This window comes from Neoarius graeffei, chromosome 8, assembly GCF_027579695.1.
Source record: "Neoarius graeffei isolate fNeoGra1 chromosome 8, fNeoGra1.pri, whole genome shotgun sequence".
NCBI lineage: Eukaryota > Metazoa > Chordata > Actinopteri > Siluriformes > Ariidae > Neoarius > Neoarius graeffei.
This window is the reverse complement of record NC_083576.1, coordinates 90,234,365-90,252,233: the sequence shown is the minus strand read 5'-3', so window position 1 is coordinate 90,252,233 and position 17,869 is coordinate 90,234,365. Positions and strand designations below refer to the sequence as shown.

The window sequence follows — 17,869 nt, the reverse complement described above, 5'->3', positions numbered from 1 at the left end:
ATATTCACTCTCGCACGCACGCACAAGCGTCCAGGTTGGGGGAGAGCTCCCTTCCTCTGCTCTCCCTCTCCTTTATAGGGCATGGTCACTGGGGAAGACATACAAACACAGGTTAATTCCCATCAGGTGTAGTGATTCTGCCACTTACCTTCCCTAACTCCACCCTCCCTTCACAGACTGATGCTTGACCACGCCCCTGCTGCCACACTTACATTCCCCCCAGCGCTAATGCTAAGGAAGCACTCTGTGTACTGTATGGTGCGATCAGTGAACTGTAGAATGCTCGCCCTGATGGACTGTTTTTTATCACTGGAGATTTCAACCATGCGAATCTCAGGTCAGTGTTCCCTAAATTTCATCAATATGTGGACTTTGTAATGAGAGGGGCAAACACACTGGATCTTGTTTACACAAACATACAGACATTCCCAGGGCAACTCCCCCCACCCTCACTTCAGCTACTCAGACCATATCTCTGTTATGCTAATTCCAGCATGCAGACTGCTCATCAGACTCTCCAAAGCAGTTCTAAGGCAGGTGAAAACCTGGCCAGAAGGAGCCATCTCTGCTCTCCAGGACTGTTTTGAGAGAACTGACTGGGACATGTTTAGGGAGGCTGCAACCAATGGCGACTGCATTAACTTACTGGAGTACACAGCATCAGTGACCAGCTACATCAACAAGTGCATTGATGATGTTTCTGTCTCTATGACCATCACCACTCACCCCAACCAGATGCAGTGCATTACTGCAGAGGTGTGTGCTCTACTGAGGACCTGAGATGCTGCCTTCAGAGCTGGTGACAGAGTGGCCCTAAGAGCAGTGAGGGCCAAACTGTCTCGGCCCATCAGAGCAGCAAAGCACGCATACTCCCAGAGAATCCACAGCTACTTCGAGGACAGCAGAGACACACAGAGCATGTGGCAGGGCATGCAGGTCATCACAAACTACAGGACAACAGCACCTGCCTGTGACAATGATGCCTCCCTTCCAGATGCGCTGAACAGCTTCTATACACAGTTTGAGGCACAGAACCGTGTGGCAGCAAGGAAGACCATCCCTCCTCCCAATGACCATCGTGTCATGTCTGACCACAGCCGATGTGAGGAAAACTCTATGCAGAGTCGACCCACGGAAGTCTGCTGGACCAGACAACATCCCCGGTAAAGTGCTCAGAGAATGTGCGGAACAGCTGGCAGATGTTCTCACTGCCATCTTCAACATCTCCCTGAGCAACGCCATTATTTCTAAGTGCTTCAAGACCACTACCACTGTCCCCATGCTGAAGAAGTCTTCAGTGTCCTGCCTCAATGACTACCATCCTGTTGCACTCACACCCATCATTATAAATTCACATTGATGAGGATATTATATTTGCCATCTGTTTGCTTTTTCCTGAATGTTCAACATAACTTTATGTTGATGATATGTTATGTTATGATAACATCAATAAAGAATTGTTTTGTTTGGAATTGAATGTGGTTTGTGTTTTTTAAGATTCTTGAGCATCTTATGAAGAATATTAAAAATCCTTGAAGATCTTGGCAAGAATTTCAAAGATGCTTCAAGATCTTTTAAGGATCTTTGTTGAGATCCTCAGCAAAGTCCCTCACAAAGAACTTTACAGATTCTTGAAGATCTTGACAAGAATTCAAAAGATTCTTGAAGATCTTCAAAAAATGATTGAAGATTCTTGCAGAAACTTGAAGATCTTGAAAATAACTTTGAAGATCTTTGTAGATCCTTGAAGATCTTGGCAGGAAAATTGAAGCTCCTTGTAGATCTTGGCAATAAGTTAAAAGATTTTTGTAAATCCTTGAAGTTAAAAAAAGTTAAAATCCTTCCTGCACCATGTGACGCATCGGGCGGCACCGATCTCCATAACCCTCAGCCTCTCGCCTATTACATAGCTAGGGTTACAGTGGGGTGGGGGGGCTAGTCCTCTGGTAACCACGAGAGTTTAACTCCCCACTCGCATCTGTATTGCAGCGTGCCTTGCCAGATGGTAGTAGGTACCATTTTTATGATGGTCTTTGGTATGAGCCAACCATGAATAGAACTCACGAGCTCCCGATCAAGAGGCGGACATGCTACCACTAGGCCACTAGCCGGTCTAAAGCCTTGAAGAGCTTGCCAAGAATTCTAAAGATGCTTCAAAATCTTTTGAGGATCTTTGTTGAGATCCTCAGCAGGATCCTCAAAGTGCGTCCCAAAGAACTTTATGGATTCTTGAAGATTCCTGAAAGACTTTCATCCGGCCATCCTTATCCAATTCTTATGAGGCATAATTATGTAAATTTCAATCTATTTCCATCCTTGCCAATACCGTTGAATTTGGATCATTAAAATAAATTGAAAGATCCTCATTAGATCCTTGAGGAGCTTAAAAGATCCTGACAAAGATCTTGTAGAGACCTTGACAAGGATCCTTACAAGATCCTGATTAAATCCTTCAGGATTCCAGTTAAGATCCTGAAAAGGATCCTTTTAAAATCTTTGAAGGATACTTGTTAAATCTTTGAAGATCTTGGAGGAACTTTACAAAGATCTTGTGAAGATCTGGACAAAGATCCTGAAAAGATCCTGATCAAATCTTCAAGGATCCTAGCAAAGGTCTTAACAGGATCCTTAAAAGGATCCTTGTAATATCTTTGAAAGATCCTTGTTGAATCTTTGATGATCTTAAAGAATCCTTGCAAAGATCTTTGCGGAGATCATTATTATGATCTTTTTAGGATCCTTAAAAGATCTTTGTCAAATCCTTGAGGATCAGAACAGATGATTTTGCATATGAAGATCTTTGAAGATCTTTCCAAGATCCTTTAAGGATCCTATAAAGAACCTTATCTTTAAGGATCTTTGGCAGTTCCTTGACAATCCTCATGGATCCCCAAAGATCCTGTGAGGTTTTTCACCAGGGTGAACACCTCCCTCTGCAACTGGATCCTGGATTTCATGACTGAGAGGCCTCAATCAGTTATTATTATTATTATTAGCAAAATTTCCAGCAACACCATACTGAGCACTCCCCCCAGGGGTGTGTGCTCAGTCCACTGCTGTTCACTCTGCTGACTCATGACTGTGCAGCAACTCACAGTTTGAATCACATCATCAAGTTTGCTGATGACACGACTGTGGTGGGTCTCATCAGTAAGAACATCTAATCAGCATACAGAGAGGAGGTGCAACAGCTTTCGGACTGGTGCAGAGTCAAAAACCTGTCTCTGAATGTAGACAAAACAAAACAGATGGTTGTTAATTTCAGAAGAACATGGAGTTACCACTCTCCACTGAACACCGATGGCTCACTCATGGAGAACATAAAGAGCACTGAATTCCTTGGTGTTCATCTGGCAACCTCACCTGGTCCCTCAACACCAGCTCCATGTCCAAGAAAGCCCAGCAGCACTATTACTTCCTATGGAGGCTGAGGAAGACCCATCTCCCATTACCCATCCTCACAATATTCTACAGAGGGATTATAGAGAGCATTCTGAGCAGCTCCATCATGGTCTGGTTTGAGAATTGCACCGTCTCAGATAGCAAGACCCTACAGTGGGTAGTGAGGTGTAGGTACATTCAGTCCGTCTCTTTAAGAAACTACATTTCCCATCAGCCAACTTCCGCGTTGACCTACGTCACGCGTGGGCGGGATCACCAACGTCACATCCTACATGAAGGCATAAGAAACCCGGGAACTCCTAGCTCCACCTCTTTTGGCGCCGTGATTCAACACGGACACAAGGAGGAATCGCTTGCTCCGCGAGCAAACCCAAAAAGACGTCTTTTCTTTTCTTTCTTGCAAGAATCAGAGTTTTGCACTTTTCTTTGTTTACCTTTGGCCACGGTAGACTCTAAGATCGTGCGATTTTAAACTCAGCTTGAGTTACAACCGGTTTATTCATTATCAGTACATATGGACTGCAGCCCAACAGTTCAATTAAAAATTAGGAGCGACGAAATTCCTCCTAATTAAAAAGCTGTGCACAGTATTTAATCAGACTTTCTTTTCATCACGAGCGACTGTCGTCAGATCAAGAAGTTCTCTGCTCCACAGGATCGCCTCACGGAAGCCTCATGTGTTCCACAACGGCGAAACGCCAAAGTCTCAGAACATCTCTTCATAATCTTGCTAGAGGCAAGATACTAAGTAAGACTGGCAAATTTTGGGCAAAACCTAGTCTTAGGAATTAGCTTTTATTGAAGTAGTGTGAATTTAAACTCACGTTTAATTATTACACTATAGACACGCAGTGTGTTGAATTGATTTATTTTGTTTTAATCTCTCAATTGTTTAATAGATAGGCTGTGCATGCTTCTCTCTATCCCTTACTAACATTTTGATTTCCTTATTACACATTTTGATTGTATCAAGATTTCAGTGAATTTGGTAATGTTATAAAGCTAGTGGATTAGCTGCTACGGCTAATTCTTCTATCTTATTAGCATCCAGAGATAATTGTATTGTCTCAAGGGATCACAAGGCCTCCACCACGTGGAGTTAGCTACACAGAGCTAATCTAGGCCTACACAAACACCACGTGGCCTCTCACAAACACACCTTTAGCTAGCAACCAGAGCTAAATCCTTTGTTCTCAAACCCCATGTGGTGACACACCCTCCTTAGCTAGCATTCCTTTGTCTTAGCTTAGCCACATGAGGTTAATCTAAGCACACACAAACACATGGTCACCAGGCCCCACCAGGCCTGACACACACAGACATACCTAGTTAGCATCCCACGCTAGCTTCTTTCTTTTGCTAGGCCATAGGCCTTACCACGTGGTCAACTCCTCCCCCACAAACACACGTGGAGTTAGCTACAAGAGCTAACCCTCTTGTAGGCCACACCCAAGGCCTCTCTCTCACACACACAAACATATCTTAGTTAGCTACACAAAGCTAATTCTTTTGTCTTAGCAACCAAAGCTAATTCTTTTGTGTAGGACACACCCACACAAGGCCTCTCATACACACACACACACACACACACACACACACACCTCACTGTTTGTATATATTTCAATCTGCTATTATCCATTTTTATCTTTGTTATAATAAGTTCATTTATTTTTGAAACTGTGTGTTTTATTTGTGTTCCAGTGTTTATGAAGTCACACAATCTCCCAAATAATTCAAAAAGGTGCATATAATTTATGTAATATGATAAGTGATCATAATTTGGAATATACCATAATTTAGCTGTTTGGTGATTTATTATTAAGCACCAAAATTAATGGTATTGATTAATGAGACAGATTCCATGAGTGATTTAATGATAATATGAGACTGATTCAATGAAAATGATTCACTGAAAACAATTCAAATGAGACTGATTCAATTTAATTATTAACCTTCAAATTTAATGAGACTGATCACTCATCTCATCTCATCATCTCTAGCCGCTTTATCCTGTCCTACAGGGTCGCAGGCAAGCTGGAGCCTATCCCAGCTGACTACGGGCAAAAGGCGGGGTACACCCTGGACAAGTCATCACAGGGCCGACACATAGACACAGACAACCATTCACACCTACGGTCAATTTAGAGTCACCATTTAACCTAACCTGCATGTCTTTGGACTGTGGGGGAAACCGGAGCACCCGGAGGAAACCCACGCGGACACGGGGAGAACATGCAAACTCCGCACAGAAAGGCCCTCGCCGGCCCCGGGGCTCGAACCCGGACCTTCTTGCTGTGAGGCGACAGCGCTAACCACTACACCACTGTGCCGCCCGAGATTGATCATTCAATTACCCAAATGCACCTACAGAGGACAGCTGAGAAGAACATCGTAGTCTATTTTCTCTCCATCATGGACATTTACACCACACACTGCATCCGCTAAGCCACCGGCATCGTGGCCAACCCCACACACCCTTCATACAATCTCTTCACCCTCCTGCCATCTGGAAAAAGGCACGGAAGCATTCGGTCCTTCACAGCCAGACTCTGTAACAGTTTCTTCCTACATGCTATCAGACTCCTCAACTCTGAGGGACTGGACTGATACACACTCGGACTGTTGAACACACCACTCACACTGCAGTCTTTGCACAGTGGACAATGATGTACTATTGCTTTACAATGTTTACAATGTCTCTCTCACACACACAAAATTTACATTTATTGATTCCCTTTTCATATCCTACCTCAATATGCACACTCAACTCTGCACCTTATATTGTCTGTGTCTGCACTTTATGTTGTTTGTGTCATTTATTGTCTGCAATGTTGGTCTCTTTACATTCTTGCACTTCATATTATATTGTAGATTGCAGTCCTGTAATGTTTAAAGGAGCACCATGGTCCTGGAGAAACATTGCTTCATTTTAACTGTGTACTTTACCTAGTTTATACAGTGGTGCTTGAAAGTTTGTGAACCCTTTAGAATTTTCTATATTTCTGCATAAATATGACCTAAAACATCATCAGATTTTCACACAAGTCCTAAAAGTAGATAAAGAGAACCCAGTTAAACAAAGGAGACAAAAATATTATACTTGGTCATTTATTTATTGAGGAAAATGATCCAATATTACATATCTGTGAGTGGCAAAAGTATGTGAACCTCTAGGATTAGCAGTTAATTTGAAGGTGATATTAGAGTCAGGTGTTTTCAGTCAATAGGATGACAATCAGGTGTGAGTGGGCACCCTGTTTTATTTAAAGAACAGGGATCGGTCAAAGTCTGATCTTCAAAACACATGTTTGTGGAAGTGTATCATGGCACGAACAAAGGAGATTTCTGAGGACTTCAGAAAAAGCGTTGTTGATGCTCTTCAGGCTGGAAAAGGTTACAAAACCGTCTCTAAAGAGTTTGGACTCCACCACAACAGGGCGGCAGGGCACTGATTTCAGCAGTTAAGGGTGGTAGTGTGGTGACCTCGGTCATCACTCCAGAGCACTGGAGTGATGACCTCACCAGAGTCAGGAAGCACAGACAGCATGACATCAGTGAAATAGAGAGGCGGGGCAACTACTTCCTTCCCAGAGTCAGGAGGCGACTGGACAGGACATGAGGGGTATCTGGCTTGGGCTTGGGCCATGCAGAATATGATTAAAAATTAGGTAAATTATTTATTTACATCAACATTATTCAAAAAGTGTAGTTAAGATGTGGGTGTGGCTAAATTATTATGGTACACAGTACATGCAGCACAAATCAAGCAGTGAGTGCAGATTGGGTACCCACAGGGTGAAAGTACTACATGCATGAATTTTTCTGAGATGCTCTTGAGATGAGAGCGTGTGTGTGTGTGTGTTACTGTGCACACTGTTTAGTCATGAACATAGCTTTATCAACCATAAGCACACCACTGAGTGAATCATCTGATTTATTAAACATGAATAAATGCAGGAATGTTATCTAACAGATACATGAGCAATGTGAGCTAAAGTTGGAGAAAAATTATAATTTTATTATTTTGAAAGTATGTATTTATAGACCATGGATTCAGAAAGTATCACCTTTTGTATGAAAATATAAGCTGTATTAATGTATTCATGTGTTTAATATTTAAGGGGTAAGAGATGGATCAGTCGTTATCTTCTCGATAAACTTTAGAGCCTGAGTAGAGGAAGTGGTGGGTTGATTAGATGTGTGTAGAGGTACGGGGGGTGGAGGGGAAACCAGACTTAGATGGTTTAAAATCAAGCTATACTGCTAAACTCAACATCAAAAACAAATTTGATGTTCGAGAGAGAAGAGATCAGATCTTCACATCTGCTGAAAACATGAAGATGAGTCATGCGTTTTTGGTCCTGGGCTTCGTCCTGATCATGGGGCTCTACTCAGATGCTCAGCGTGAGTTTAATACACACATTTTATGTAGCAGTACAACAGTTACATAAGAAGTAGAAGTAAATATGTACAGTATAAACTACACACACTCACACACAAACAATTTTTATTTGGTATTAACTGATGTATAATACTTATTAATGTTCCACCTTCAGAGTGACTAATAGAGGATATGGACTTGATAAGTGGTTACTCAGTGTATATACTGTAAAGCAACAATGATTACAGTTGTCCTACCTGTGAAATAAAAATGTGTTCTACACGGGAACAATGTGGACAGTAACACGTAACATGCAATGTGTCTAAAAAACATATCTGAGTTTCCGGGATGAATAAAAATTATTATTATCTCATCTCATTATCTGTAGCCGCTTTATCCTGTTCTACAGGGTCGCAGGCAAGCTGGAGCCTATCCCAGCTGACTACGGGCGAAAGGCAGGGTACACCCTGGACAAGTCGCCAGGTCATCACAGGGCTGACACATAGACACAGACAACCATTCACACTCACACCTACGCTCAATTTAGAGTCACCAGTTCACCTAACCTGCATGTCTTTGGACTGTGGGGGAAACCGGAGCACCCGGAGGAAACCCACGCGGACAACATGCAAACTCCGCACAGAAAGGCCCTCGCCGGCCACGGGGCTCAAACCCGGACCTTCTTGCTGTGAGGCGACAGCGCTAACCACTACACCACCGTGCCGCCCTATTATTATTATTATCAGTAGTAGTTGTAAGATCACATCAAAACTTGTTCATTTACTAAAGATCTGAAAGATGGATTATTTTTATATGACATTTATGCACATTTATTTTATTATGAGTTTCTATTTGACTAAATCACCTCATCTCTGTCTCACTCAGCTTTAGTTTTTAAATGTAACGGAGTGCTGACAGAATGCTGTTTTGAGTTTTTCACTGGCAAAATTCCTCCCGAAAAGATCCTGGAGGCTAAAAAGACAGACTCATGCTGTCCAAAGAAAGGCTTCATGTGAGTATCTGACAATTACACATGGATTACTGTTTTATTCCATGATTTTAATTTTTATAAAAGTGAAATTAAATCCATTTCTAAATGAGATGAGAGTAGATTGAGATTGCATTGATGTGTGTGTGTTTCAGTGTTACTACTCCTAAGCACTCCAGACTGTGTGTTCATGAAGTCGCCATCGAATGAAAAGCTTAAAGCATCTTAATGCTGCAACTGAGATGCAACACACACCATTTATTATGATGCTTATGGATGTTACTGATGCTTAATGTGATTCGGATTCAAATAAAGTTATAACACACCACTGAGTGAACTGAATGATTTCTTAACAAAAAACATTAATGTGAGAAAATAAACTTGTGAATATTTGATCAGTGTGATACGCTGCCCTGTGATTCAGCATGAGCAGCTGTGGTTGGCTGGTTTCCCGTGTCTCAGATGTAGCACTTCAGCATAACATGAACTGTGGTTTGTGAAATGCATTGTGACCCAAACACACACACACACACACACGCACACTCTCATACATTTCTAAGCCTTTTAGCACTGGAGTATACAGTATATGTTGGCACACACCATCATATTGTATTTTGGTTTCTAGATAAGATAAGATACATTTGCATTACATGTAAAATTCATTCCATTTATTGGTTTTACTCAAGGACTAAAAAGAGCATTTGATTCATATTGTGATGTTCAGGTGGTGAAGAGGCAGGAAGAGGTTCCGAAAGTGTCAAACCAGGGGGTCTTGGGCCCCTGGACAGAATGTCCACAAGTTCCCAGGGTTCCCAGGGCAGGTGTGGCACAGAAATTGTGACAGCAGAGTGATGGAACAGGGCGGCAGGGCACTGACTTCAGCAGTGAAGGGTGGTGGTGTGATGACCTCGGTGACCTCGGTCATCGCTCCAAAGCACTGGAGTGACGACCTCGCCAGAGTCAGGAAGCAGAGAGAGCATGACATCAGTGAAGTAGAGAGACGGGGCAACTACTTCCTTCCCAGAGTCAGGAGGCAACTGGACAGAACATGAGGGGTATCGGGCCTGGGCTTGGGCCACGCTGCTGAATACAATTAAAAATTAGGTAAAATATTTATTACTCTTCAACGTTATTCAAAAAGTGTAGCGGAGATGTGGGTGTGGTTAAATTATTATGGTACACAGTTGAGATGAGAGCGTGTGTGTGTGTGTGTGTGTTTCAGTGTTACTGTGCACACTGTTTAGTCATGAACATAGCTTTTTATCAAGCATAAGCACACCACTGAGTGAATCATCTGAGTAATTAAACATGAATAAATGCAGGAATGTTATTTAACAGATACATGAACAATGTGAGCTAAAGTTGGAGAAAAATTATAATTTTATTATATTTAAAGTATGTATTTATATACCATGGATTCAGAAAGTATCACCTTTGTACTCAAATGTAAGCTGTATTAATGTATTCATGTGTTTACTATTTAAGGGGTAAGAGATGGATCAGTCGTTATCTTCTAGATAAACTGTAGAGCTTGAGTAGAGGAAGTGGTGAGTTGAGTAGACTGGGCTGCCAACTCTCACGCAATGAGCGTGAGACACACGCATTTGACTGTCTTCACACGCTCACATGCCATACCTCCGATTTCTCACGCTAGAAAAAAATCTAGTTTATCTATCTGATCTAGGCTACCCATTGCGTCGCGCCAACCACTTGCGATCGATCAATTACGCCTTACGCACGGCTAAACAGGCAGAGAGGTGTTCCCTCTGTACACACTCCCCTGTGGTAGGTGGCGCATCTAATGATGCTGCACTCGCTGGAAGTTGGATAATTGCCTACCGTCAATTTAGAGGAAGAGGAGGGAGAAGAAGGTATCCGAGTTGAAGACGGGTGTCTCAGACAGGTTTGTACATATGCACGCCAATGTGTGGTGTTACTGGCGTAATTATGAACTTATATAAAGTTTCTGAATCGTTTTAGCCTGTGTCTGTGTTGTGAGAATATTTAAGGCCATATCGAGAGCTGTGTACTAGGCATGCTAAATCATTATAGGCCTCCTGCCGTGCCACAGCCTCTATCTTCCCCAACAAGCAGCACAGGAGAGCACCTCCTTAGCACATGGTTATTAAGTGCATTTTTAGTTTGTTTACTGTATATTATCATACTTTATGACTTTATTTGAAGCCATACTGGAAATGTTGTAAAATAAAGCAAGTAAGAGATATTACAAATGCAAGAAGAGCCATTAGCCACCATACCTATTGTTTATTTACAGGGTATTTATTTTTAATTATTTATGATGTATGTAATTGCTCAGTTAAAGTAAATAAAGCATGGTCACCTGTAATATCAAAGAACTTGAACTTGTTGTGAATAATTAAAAAAAAGACAGAGAACAATATACTGAGGAGACAGGGTTTCAAAGAGGGCAAGACAGGTAGAGAATATTTGTCAGATAACAGGCCCTGACGAATGCTCTATTACTAATAAGAAACACAGATAAGAAATAAATTAATAAGAACTATATTAATATAGCTTATTTAAGTATGACCAAAATTTTTAAGCCCAACTTTGTGTGCACATTCCCACCTATGGCCAAGGTTCAGCTTTTTGTGTTTCAATACTGTTCAAACTTAATCATTTTAATGTTTCTTGTAGCACATGCACATTTTGCTTACTGTTTAAGCATTTTATTTGTTCTTTTGCTGTTGATATTTTTCTCCATGCCAATCTTCTGCTGAACCCAGTGGTGGGGAAAGCCCTTAAATGCATAATGAATAGTCAGTGAGGGACAATCTTATTTTTTGCAACAGTTATTAAAAACTTAACATTTAGTTTCAATTCAGAAGGTGTTTAGGCTTAGCTGATGAAATATTTTCAAACATGAACTTGCCTTTAAATCTGAAACACAGGTCTATAGGGCTACAGGAACATTGGCAGTCATCTGTAGTTTTATAGTGTGGGGGCTTTTAAGCCAAAACTTGGTGCTTTTGTTGGCCACAAGCTGAAGGCCTGGCAAGTCAGGGTGTGTAAGAATGTAGGTATGGCACAGCAGGCCACTCCAAAAATCCACTAGAATGCAGGAACATCTACTAAATCCAAAATCCCCCCCCCCCCCCCCATTGTCCATCTCCAGCTGGACGACCCACAAACAAAACACCAGAATGCAGGAGGACAAGTGAATATCAAACTGAATAAAAAGCAAATTTGATGTTTGAGAGAGAAGAGATCAGATCTTCACACAACTGCTGAGAACATGACGATGAGTCGTGTGTTTTTGGTCCTGGCCTTCGTCCTGATCATGGGGCTCTACTCAGATGCTCTGCGTGAGTTTAATACACACATTTTATGTAGCAGTACAACAGTTACATAAGAAGTATAAGTAAATATGTCCAGTATAAACTACACACACACACACACACACACACACACACACACACACACACACACACTTTTTATTTGGTATTAACTGATGTATAATACTTATTAATGTTCTACCTTCAGAGTGACTTATAGAGGATATGGACTTGATAAGTGGTTACTCAGTGTATATACTGTAAAGCAACAATGATTACAGTTGTCCTACCTGTGAAATAAAAATGTGTTCTACACGGGAACAATGTGGAGAGTAACACGTAACATGCAATGTGTCTAAAAAACATATCTGAGTTTCCGGGATGAATAAAAATTATTATTATTATTATTATTATTATTATTATTATTATTAGCAGTAGTAGTACTAAGATCACATTAAATCTTGTTAATTAACTAAAGATCTGAAAGATGGATTATTTTTATATGACATTTATGCACATTTATTTTATTATGAGTTTCTATTTGACTAAATCACCTCATCTGTGTCTCACTCAGCTCAACCTTTTGATTGTTTCGGAGTGCTGATAGAATGCTGTTTTGAGTTTTTCACTGGCAAAATTCCTCCCCATAAGATCCTGAAGGTGAAAAAGACAGACCCACGCTGTACACAGCAAGGCTTCATGTGAATATCTGACAATTACACATGGATTACTGTTTTATTCCATGATTTAAATTTTTATAAAAGTGAAATTAAATCCATTTCTAAATGAGATGAGAGTAGATGAGATTGTGTTGATGTGTGTGTTGATGTGTGTGTTTCAGTGTTACTACTCCTAAGTATTCCAGACTGTGTGTTCATGAAGTTCAGGAACGTGAGTTTAATACACACATTTGATGGAGCTGTATGTTACGACTTGTAGCATCAGCCACATAAAGTTTTAATTATTGATCAGTAGCAGAAAATAGTATCTATTGTCTCAGACATTTATTTATATTTCATATTAAAACGTCTATGTAAATTAATACATAGAAAGCCTGGCCAGGCGCTGAACGTTCTTTTGCCTTCAGTTTAAGAGATATGGGCGTTTAGAAGAGAAATTCAGGGCGAGTATGAGCCTCGGAAGTCTATAGGGTTTTTCCCTGTCACTGTCACACGCACACACCTTCTCACTCCCTATCCTATGGCTATAGTCCCTTTAAATCACATGCTCATTGTTTGAACAGAGGCATGGATGGGGGTAGATGGAAGCCGGCGCGCAAACATTCTGATATCCTCCAGAATTCTTTAATAGTCCGAAATAAATCGAAGGCTACATGTTGATGGATTATTTTGTTCTTCTACGCCCTTTTCGAGGAATGTACTGCCGGACTTTCACAGACTTAACCCTTTGATGCAAAACATATGCACACCCCTTCTAATGCACAACATGGGTCAAAAATGACCCGCATTCATTTTCCAGGTTATTTCATGCTGACTGAGTTTTTCTTTGCTCTATCTTTTGAAATCAATTTATTTTATGATTGAATATTCCAAGTAATCTTTAAATATCTTGTTTTTAATTACCACAAATCATTAATTTAATTTTTTCTTTCCTACTTTATCGTAAAGGTTCTCCCAGCCAGAACGGTCAACTTCTCGAGACCAATGCCCTCGTGCCACCCAGAGCTCTGGGGGTGAATCGCAGAAAAAAGACAGGAACCCCAAAGTAGTTCACATCTTTATTCGCAAGTCCCCCAATTAGACAAGAATACAGAGGGTTATTATATGTGGGTGTTATCTGTGGATGAAATGACATCACTGCTTGATATCTGTCTATGTGTGTGTGTGTCTGTGTGTGAATGAAACCTTCAATCATAAGCAAAATAATATTTCAGCAATTCAGCAATTTCAACATTTACGCACGTCAAAGCGCGCGAGATGTTTTTACGACAATGTTTTAAACAAAGACGATGTTTGGTCTAACAAAGAAGTGTCTTTTCCACTGGACGAAGGTCAGGTTACACAGAATAGTTTAAAATCACTGTTCTAAAATAATAAAGGATCGTAAAAAGCTCTAAAATATAAAATCATAAAGTCTTAACACTTTGTGCAGCAATAAGGCTAATATAAATCTATAAAACTATAAAACTAACACGAATCACTTAATGCAGCTTTAAATCTAACATTAAATCTAACATACACATTGGATATGCAGCTGTGGGTGTGTGTGTGTGTGTGTCTGACATCATTGCAGACCTTGGCGCCGTCCAGACACATCTCTGATCAATAATACACATTTCATATCAAAATAAGCAGAATGTTCTGAATGGAATTTTTAAACAATGTCTAGCTGAGACAGAAGGTCATTTTAACTGAACAGAATAAATCCTTACAATTTTGTCACAAAATAAATTACTGCCTTCTTGGTCAAGAATAAATACTTACAATTATTTATCCTTACAAAGAATAAAATCTTACAATCCCCTCTTTGATACTAGATTGTAATCTAGTATCACACCCCAATATTCTGATCATACATATAACTCATATGCTTGAGTTAATCCTTGCTCTTCTTGACGTGTATTGGTGCTCAGAGGGCAGGCATGCCCTATCAGCCCTCGTCCCACCTCTCCGGAGCTTAGAGAAACTCGAAACCTCTTAATTTGTCCCAAATACACGCTACTTCCTTCAGGGTAATTTGTTCTAAAACAGTGAGAGAAAATGAAATTATAGGGCATATCGACCTATAGTGAGAACAGAGTCCTGTAAGAATACAGAGAGAAAACGGCATCAGATGACAGGCATAACTTTCATTCGTGTGGTGTGCGCTCGTGCAGTCCAGTTAGCAAATTGCCAGAAGATGTTATCTCAAGGTCCAGCTCGAGCGGGTAGCCCTGCTCCGAGCAGCAGTAGAGTAGTCACGAAACTCGTGATGAGGACTGTCATGGTTGTAGTGAGGATGATTGGTTCCAAACGGATCACGAGATCTCTTCCCCTCTTTGTTCACAACGTCCCGCAGGTAATCTGAGGATTCTCAGTCGAATCTGTGTAGAGCTCAGAAATAGAGAGACAGAACAGAGACTGGATAGGGACACAGAGAAAACGTTAATAGCAAACTTGTCATTGTAACACAACTTTGTTATGGAGCCTTTTTCAATTGCGTGGCATGGATCCACTGTGGAAAAAGATCAGTTAAAACAGCAGTAAAAGTAATGGCGACTATGTCTGCAGGCCCACTATATCTAGGTTCTCCCAATTGTCCAAATCATTTAAAAAGTCGCACCAGCACCTTGTCTCCCACTTGGAAGGGGTGTGTGGGTGCTGATGGTGGAAATGATATTGTACTATTGACCTTGGCACAAATTTTATGCAACTTATCTATAAGGGCTGCAGCATACTCGTCCATATGCATTTTCAAATCAGAGGTACCCAGAGCCGGGGTTCCCTTCTTCCAGGGGAGAGGGAAAGGTTTTCCAAAAATAATTTCTTGGTGTCATTTGCTACACGAATTTCAGCCAGAGTGGCTGGCAATAAGTCTACCCAATTTTTCGAACGTGTGGCCTGCATGGCCTTAATTAATTTGTCTTTCAATGTTCGATTAGTACGTTCTACGATACCAGAGGATTGAGGGTGGTACAGAATGTGAAAACACCAGTTTAGTGAGAGATACTTACAAAGGTTTTGTGTGACTTTTGAGGTAATTATTATTATTGATTTCTTATTATTTTATTGTTGTTATTTTATTGTTCTGCTTTTATTGTTTATTTTTTCTTTTTACTGTTCAGTGTCCTTGGGTACCTTGAAAGGCGCTTATAAATAAAATGTATTATTATTATTATTATTATAACTATGTATTATTTCTTTTGCCAGAATACGAGTAACTACCTTCGTGTTCTCTCGAGAACAGGGAAAAACTTCTACCCATTTAGAGAATTTGTCCACAATCAAGATGACAAAAATCAAATGAGAAAGGAACAGCGTATGCCTCATGCACAGTAACAGGCAGTGAACACACAGTGTAACCACAGAGGTATTACAAATATTATAAATTATAAATATTATACATCGTCTGAGGGTTTAGAACAAGAACCATCAACAAAGAGTACTTCCCCCATCCCTAGAGGGCTGGAGGAGAGATCAGACCTGATACTAGTAGTATGTACGATTTTTAGACAGACAAGGCAAGGCAAGTTTATTTATATAGCACATTTCATACACAGTGGCAGTTCAATGTGCTTTACAGAAGTAAAAGCAGAACAGTAAACAATAGAAAATAAAATTACATAAAATAATTGGGGAAGAAAAATAATAAGAATTAAACAATAGTAGAAATAAAATAATAAAATGACATAAAGTTAATCAGCCTCGAGATTATTTATTATTATGGGTTTAACTCATAAAGCGTGCTCTTCCCGTGGCTCTTCCACGAGGATCACCAAAAATCGTCCCGCAGACAAAATCTACGAGGATCACCAAAAATCATCCCGCAGACAAAATCTATGAGGATCACAGTAACAAAGAATTAAAGTAAAAGTAAAATCATTAAAATCCAAGATTAAAAAGAAATTAAAATAAAGAAAGTAAAATAATTAAAATCAAAATTAAAAGAAATTATGTTAAAGGAAATTAATTACCGTATTTTCGGACTATACGTCGCTCCAGAGTTTAAGTCGCATCAGCCAAAAAATGCATTATGAAGACGAAAAAAACATATATACGTCGCACCGGACTATAAGTCGCACTTTTTTGAAGGGTTATTCTATCCATAGAATCTGTGATTGTATCTGATAAGCGGCGCGTGGTTACTGCGCGACTGCATTGTTTATTTAATAAACGAACAGCTGAGCAGTGATAATGCGCCCTTTGCCCTGTAAGTAGCCTAGTCTGATTATTTTAAATATCTACTACTATCTTTAATACTATCACTATCGTTATTACTAATAGCCTATATTATTATTATAACTAATATTAGTAGCCTATTACTGATGCATTAATCAGTTTGCTTTTAGAATATTTTTACCGGTAGGGCTTATTATCGCCCCATGGCTCTTTCATCTGTGTTATTAAAGCTGTAGTCATCATCGAGGAGTGTCATTCTTCATTTTTGTCGAATTTTATTTCATCAAATCAGAGGTCAAGTAGGCTATAGGTATATCATCTCCAAAGACAGGTACGGTAGTAAAAACAACCGTCTAGTGAAAAAAAACAACAACCGCTTTTAAATCCCCTACTTAAATCCTTAAAATGAGTCATTTAACTCATGTCTTGTGTGATCTGATCTCCAATGGTGAAATAAACCGGTTGTGATGAGTACAGTCTGTTATTTTAGAAGATAAATGTAATATATAATTTAATATATAGACAAATAAAAATTAATATTTTATAATATAATATCACGACATATTACTGTCTGGTAACTGTCACTAAAGCGTTTTCTAAGATCATAATGTCTGATATTATTATTATTATTATTATTATTATTATTATTATTTTACACACACAATAAGCGCATGTGCGTAAAGTTATAGTAAACCATCCCCCGCCTTTTTTTTTTTTTGAGTCGCCGGACCCACCCACCTCCTGCGTTCTGGGACCTCCCACTTCACAGATTAAGCACTGCCTAAAATCACTACATAACTTATTTAAATAACTATAGGCCTATCATTAATAATAAAACACAGGTCAATCAAGTTTATCAAGCTGATGATTTCACTCCAAATCAGCAAATCCATTGAATTCCTCATCCTCGGTGTCGCTTCTGAACAACTCTGCCTCCAGCGGCAGATGAAGCGCCGTTTCCTCT

General features: G+C 40.0%; 1 protein-coding gene across 1 annotated transcript; it reads left to right on the top strand.

Moving 5' to 3' along the window:
• Window positions 1-7,614: 7,614 nt before the first annotated feature.
• Window positions 7,615-9,103, top strand: LOC132891023 (C-C motif chemokine 14-like). The gene is made up of 3 exons (XM_060928468.1): window positions 7,615-7,806; window positions 8,669-8,795; window positions 8,927-9,103. The coding sequence occupies exons 1-3, from the start codon at window positions 7,737-7,739 to the stop codon at window positions 8,979-8,981; spliced, it is 252 nt and encodes an 83-aa protein (XP_060784451.1). The 5' UTR covers window positions 7,615-7,736; the 3' UTR covers window positions 8,982-9,103.
• The last annotated feature ends 8,766 nt before the right edge of the window (window positions 9,104-17,869 follow it).

What these genes read in the sequence shown, in the direction of transcription:
- LOC132891023 (XM_060928468.1), top strand. Translation starts at nt 7,737, where the DNA reads ATGAAGATGAGTCATGCGTTTTTGGTCCTGGGCTTCGTCCTGATCATG. An exon ending in GCTCTACTCAGATGCTCAGC is followed by an intron (nt 7,807 to 8,668) that starts GTGAGTTTAATA and finishes TGTCTCACTCAG; the next exon opens with CTTTAGTTTTTAAATGTAAC. An exon ending in TGTCCAAAGAAAGGCTTCAT is followed by an intron (nt 8,796 to 8,926) that starts GTGAGTATCTGA and finishes TGTGTGTTTCAG; the next exon opens with TGTTACTACTCCTAAGCACT.